Raw genomic sequence first — 6,166 nt, 5'->3', positions numbered from 1 at the left:
GACACATATCACGGACTGAACTCAAATCCTAACACATTGGAGTCTATTTGCTAACCACTAAGCCAATGCTCTGACACATGCTAATTTAACAAAGTTCAGCACCAGCTCTTGAACCTTATCTGCTAAATCTTGCTAATCAGACTATGTAATTTTACACTCATCTCTTTAAATCCTAGTCCTGACTGATGTTTAAGAAATAATCACAGATCATCTAGAAATGTAGTGATGCTCACCCCAGTAAACCCTGATCCCATCCCTTGATGACCTGTCCAGTGCCAAGAGTAAAGGTGAAGGGCTGATTCCTCGGTATGCTGCTGTCAAATTCTGTCCCATCCTCCAGCTTCCCCTGCAGAGGAAAAAACAGTCTGCATGATATCAAAATTGACCCCATTTATTTTATTAATGCATGTCACTGGTCTTATTGTGAACGATTAATCCATGCCTATTTGCTATTTTATAAAAAAATAAAAAGTAAAAAAATAAAAAAAGTGACCTCAATCTTTAAACAAAATGTCATAATTTAATCTTCAGGTGATATGAATGACTCTTCTCTGGTGACGTATGCAATACCGCACACTACGTCCCAAGATTTTAGTCAGTTTTAACTCAGCTCCTTCAGCCTGTCACGTGCACAAACTTGCTGTCATAACAGCTAATGCAGAGATTAGTGTTTCTTCGGCTGTTTAATACCCAAACCCCTGTTCCATACCCTGCACTACCTTGGTTACGGGACCACTGTCTTGAAATGACATTTTAAAGGAGCAAAAACAGTGAATTTGCGGTTGTGTTCAAGACATTTCACACCCGAATGCTTCCAGAGGTGATCGCTGTTGTGGACCGTAAGTCAAATGGGGAGAAATTGTATAGAGTTTATTTATATATTCTATATGCAGGCATCTTTTGGAGGTATCATGGGATGTACAGCACAATTAAGTGTTCTTTTTTCCCTTTATATTTAGTGTGATTCAAAATGTTGAAATGTTGCAGTCTTTCCCTTGCTTGTTTCTTAACAGCTACAGCCTCGTTGTAAGCGAAGACCATGATGTGCTGGCCATGTATATTGTCAGTTATTTCTTAAGTGTGTAGAGATTGCTGCTCGATTTCCCCAAGCGGTAACCAGTTCTAGCACAAGCAGTACGGAGGAAAGGGTTTGTGTGGGTCTGTGTGTCGACTGCCAACTCGCATTCAGATCTGCCTCCACTCCGGTATTCAATGCCCACTTTTCACAATCCAATCAACAACCGATGGATAAAATGGATAAAGTCCCCGCCCTACATTTTCTTCTTGTTCGATAAGCTGTTTCACTTGGAAATACATCACAATACTTCCGTTTCAAGCCAACTTTAAAGGGATACGGAAACTCGTCCGGGATTGGAACAACATGAGGGTGAGTAAATGATGACAGAGTTTTCATTTTTGAGTGAATTATCCCTTTAATACATATTTAGACATGGCTTAAATGCGAGTCAGAATAAGGGAACAATTACAGTGTAGTGCATATTCAACACGTCTCCCTTTCGCGACTTGATAGGACAGTTGTCCACTCTTTTCTTGATTCCTATCTGAAGTTTGTTCTTTTCAGCCCCATGCACAACTGCTATGAGGTTGGACATCAGTGTAAATGCCAACATCAAACACAGCCTCATGTCTGTGGAGAGAAGAAATGACACAGCTCAAATGACACACTCATTGCACTGATATCAAAAACATAACAGAGAAACAACAAAATGGCAAAAGCTTAAATGCATTTGTACTGATCACTTCAGCGCATGCGCAGTGTCTATACACATAAGTACACGTTATCATTTAATTGATTTATTAATTAGCTGTGTTAGCAAAAGCAGGAATCTAAATTAAACTAAGAGTAACCCATCAGATGTATTTTAACCGACAAAACATAACGGTTAATAATACTGTCCATAATACTGTGATTTAAAGATAATAGGTTGACAATAACAACAAGGCTTTCTATAAACGACTACTCTCACTGCTGTTTCCAAAACAATAGTTTTAGCCCTCTATAAAGGGAGACATAAGGACAATCATTATAAAACACCTAGCAATGTACTTTGCTATGGTCATAACGGCTATATGCTACTAATATTCATCATATTTTAAACCAGAAATACGTCAACTAACAAGATCCCGCGTGGAGCTAAAATTTATGTTTAAAATATATAAAGTGCGTGTGAATTATTTGAGGTTCCGTGTATAACTTACCTGTATTAAGAATAATACATTCGCCAGTCCTGGATGAATCAGAATGAGTCCGTCATTAGGAAGTGACGTCAGCAGTCCACGCTTACTTCCTACCAGCTTTGAAATGTCAGCAAACATTTTAAAAAGGAGAGAGTGATTAAGAATTTTTTATTTATTTATTTATTTTTTATGAATAGTATAGATTTAAATGTAGGTTTAAATTGATATTACACGGACAAACTTGACGCACCTATATTATATGTAGTTTTAAGGACATACTTGGGCGACAAATGGGCCTTTTATTTTGCTCATCTCTGTGAACGCTCTTTATTTGCATTATAATCAGTGATGCGGTCTACATAGGAATCGTCCGTTGCGCCGCGTCCGTCAATAAACGGGTGCCGCATTCCGTTGGTGCCACTACCATTGTATAGATCAGTGTCCACTACACAAATAACACAGTTTAGAACGTTCGCGTCGATGCGCCCGGTGTAGACAGGCGTTAGTTTGTACACATGGGGGCGCTATTACCTCATATTGTCTTGGTATTTGTTGTTTCATAGCCGCTGAATAAAATGTTAAAATCATTGAAGTAGCAGGTTATTGGAACAGTTAAGTGTTATTTTATGTGCGTTTTCAGCAAAGTAAGTAATAGATATGTGTTCATATTTATGTTCTTCAATCTGGATTTCGGGAATGTTTTTGTTATTTGATTTTAACAAATCATGGGTCACCATGGGTAAGGATGGTGGGGCTTTTTACTTAATCGGGGAAAGGGTTCCATTATGTACTGATAGGAAGGACAGTACCGTTTAATATAAATGGGTGCACCTCTAAGAAAGCTGAGAGTGAACGTGACAGATGAATCGAAGGATGAGTCCTCGTCCTACTTCAACACAAGTTTTGTTTGTTTACCTGAAAAAATATGTGTTATGTCCACCTTGCTTTAGTCCAATATCGTCGATACCAATACCTCTGTCTTGGGATAAAATGGGTATTTTAAATTTCAAATCTTTTTTTTTTCTTTTTTTTTTTTACATGTGTAAGCCTAAAAAGAAAATTATTAGACTTCTGTTTTGTTTACCCTTAAAAAAATTAACCATGGTTTTAATACAGTAACTAGTTTAACCATGGTATTTAGTTAAAACATAGTTACCAAACAATTAACCATACTACTACAATATTACTATAGTAAAACCATGGTTAATTTTTATAAAATATAAGTGGTATCGCCCATCCCTATGTTGCAAAAAAAAAAAAAAAAAAAAAAAAAAAAAAGCCATGGTTATTACAATATATCTTTAATAAAACCATGGTTCGTTTTAGTTATTTTTTAATATTATTAATTAACAACAATTACAGAACATTATCAATGTCCTAACAGCTTATTTAAATAATTTAAATAGATTTAACAAACGTCACACAAACTCATTATAATAAATGAAGCGGTTTCTCTTATTTTCTATCATTACCTCTACATGACAGTGATCCCTCTTGTTTGAATGATTGTTGTGAAGGTGCAAGCGCTTGTCTGCTTGTGTCTTTCAGCATGCATGCTAAGATGAGCGGAAGAAGAAATAGTTCCCATCCTGCACAAGTGTTTGCTAATATGGCCTAATCCTTTTTATTTAAATTTGAAGATTATGATTATTGTTCATGTTCAAATAATAATATCCCTTGTTAAAAAATTTTGTAAATAATAATAAATAAAAAATGTTAGAATCGATATTTTGTGTGAGGATGGATATTTCTGATACAACGTCAGTATCGGAAGTATCGATACTTTAGGCGCCCATCCCTAATGTACTGTATGTACTGTTGCTGAAATAAATTAGCTACGTTACATCTATTTTCAATGCATCGATCCGTCTCCTCTTTTTTACATCACCCACCTAGACAAAACGCTACTTTGTATCTATATATATATATATATATATATATATATATATATATATATATATATATATATATATATATATATAAAGTGTCACAGATACTTAAACTGTACATTCTCATAGAAGGCACATATCTTTTCACTTATTTCATCTGAGTGCTCAGTAAAACTACAGGTGGTAAAAATCTTTTCGTGGACCACGAGCAGTGATGGGCACAAATGCATGAAAATGTATTTAAAATAAAAATACAAAATATCTCGGATTAAATTGACATAGTAGATACGCCATACAAACATACTTGTTGACTCCAAAGAGCAATAAGCTTCTCATCCAAATGCAGGTTCAGTCAGATTTCGCAAGGTTATATTTTAAAACGGACCAAAACTGGAAAAATTACGTTGTGGTTATTTTTTATCCGTCATTAGTTGCTTTTGCATTATTTCTGCATTGAAAAGTACCTGTTTTCACAGTCACGGAGCTCTCGCTCTCTCTCCCCGTATTTTCTGCCTAAATACAAACTAAGTGATCGTGAAGATGGAGTAACTTTTCCTTGTGAAAGTGCGTGATTGTTTATCCAATCCAAGCTTGTTGTACAATGCATGTCAACATGCAGCTTTCAGCGAGTAAAGAAATGCATCAAATAAAAAAATACTTTTGTTGCTCATTTTAGTGCACGAAAAAAGCTTGGTGACAGAATCCGAGTGCGATGAAAACATAAACATCAGCTTGACGTCTGCTCCGTACTTCAGTAAAAGAAGCTCATTGGTCACTTGACAAGAACACAAGACCCGCTTCATTGACGGAAATATTTTTTTCAAACAAAAGTTTTTTTTTTTATTTTATTTTATTTTTTTTACTTTGAAGCCATTAACTCAGCAGGAAGTCTTGACAGTGAGTGATTAACACCTCTCACTGAAAGAGGCTAATGCGCACTCTGTCTCCCTCTGCCTGGCTAGTTATGTTAATGAAGCTAACGCCTGAAAACCATTGGAAATATCACCTAGCCCCCTTAACACCAACTACTGATTAGCTAGCAAGACTGACTAGCTAGAGCTAATGTCCAGTGCTATTGCTAACGCTGTTTTCCCCTTGTCAGTGCTCTTTTATTTCTTCATGTTAACTGAAAGCAAATCTGAATGATGTTTCATATTAGCTTGTTTGCTAGCGATCTAGCAAACGACAGCCAGTGAACTCGCTAACAATAGTTAGACTAACCTGCTAGCTGGATGCTGACTAGTTTTGATTTCCTCACTGTTGACATGCACTGCATTGGCTGCCGAGAAGTATCAAAGCTACCTTAATATTTTAATGGAAATTAAATAACAGTTGCCAGCAATTATTATGTTTTGCAACAAGTAGAATCAACCATCACATCCTCACCTTATCTTACTCCATATTTCCTTGCAGGAATGCAGAAAATTCGCTCACCCAGTGCTAGATGGGTGAGAATGGCTGTTCTCTCTGACATCTGCAGCTCACGTGCATGAAAGTTGGGGTTATGGGGCATGCCTGAACTAGCTGATACAGGAAATCAGCAGTCTGTAAAGTATTTGATGTATTTTGAAAATACACAAATTACATTTGAAGAAGACTTTAAAGTACAAAGTACAAAATAGTATTTTGTATTTCAAATATGTATTTCAGGTAACACTTTAGAGTAATGGTCCGTCATTAATAGGTAATTATGCAGGAATTAATACAGGCTTAATAAGTAATACTACATTAACACTTTAGTTACTACTATTTACTAATATGGAAACATGATTAACCAGTCAGTAAGTAATAGCTAACTGATGACTGAGGTAGTTCACTGTTAGGTAATCAGTAATTACTGAATTTAATCTGCCTCACTGAGAACTAACTATGGCTAATTTAAAATAACTACTTATTACTAATCAAAACATAAACAGTGTTTAAAATGTGAATGATTATGTTTTTATTGTGAACATGATCATGAAATGCACCTTCAAAGAAACATGTGCCTCACGTGTGTTCTTTGTGGGAGTTAATTTATGAATGTAACAGCTCTCTAAATCATGGCTGCAGTGTCTGGTAGAGTATCATAGTCAGTA

The 6,166-nt window shown here is 35.8% G+C and overlaps 1 protein-coding gene across 2 annotated transcripts in view; it reads right to left on the bottom strand.

Annotated features, from left to right (window-relative positions):
- The window catches only part of LOC127431071 (peptidyl-prolyl cis-trans isomerase FKBP2-like), a 10,065-nt gene extending 4,452 nt beyond the window's left edge, over nt 1-5,613 (bottom strand). For both annotated transcript variants that reach the window (XM_051681306.1, XM_051681307.1), the window contains exons 1-4: nt 5,475-5,613; nt 2,221-2,316; nt 1,488-1,648; nt 234-346 (exon numbers count right to left, since the gene is read on the bottom strand). In XM_051681306.1, coding sequence (XP_051537266.1) covers nt 234-346; nt 1,488-1,646 — 272 coding nt within the window. In that variant the 5' untranslated portion in view covers nt 1,647-1,648; nt 2,221-2,316; nt 5,475-5,613. The remainder of the gene's footprint in view (nt 1-233; nt 347-1,487; nt 1,649-2,220; nt 2,317-5,474) is intronic.
- Between the last annotated feature and the right edge of the window lie 553 nt (nt 5,614-6,166).

Source organism: Myxocyprinus asiaticus, chromosome 40, assembly GCF_019703515.2.
Source record: "Myxocyprinus asiaticus isolate MX2 ecotype Aquarium Trade chromosome 40, UBuf_Myxa_2, whole genome shotgun sequence".
Classification (NCBI taxonomy): domain Eukaryota; kingdom Metazoa; phylum Chordata; class Actinopteri; order Cypriniformes; family Catostomidae; genus Myxocyprinus; species Myxocyprinus asiaticus.
This window is presented reverse-complemented; position numbering and strand designations above follow the sequence as displayed.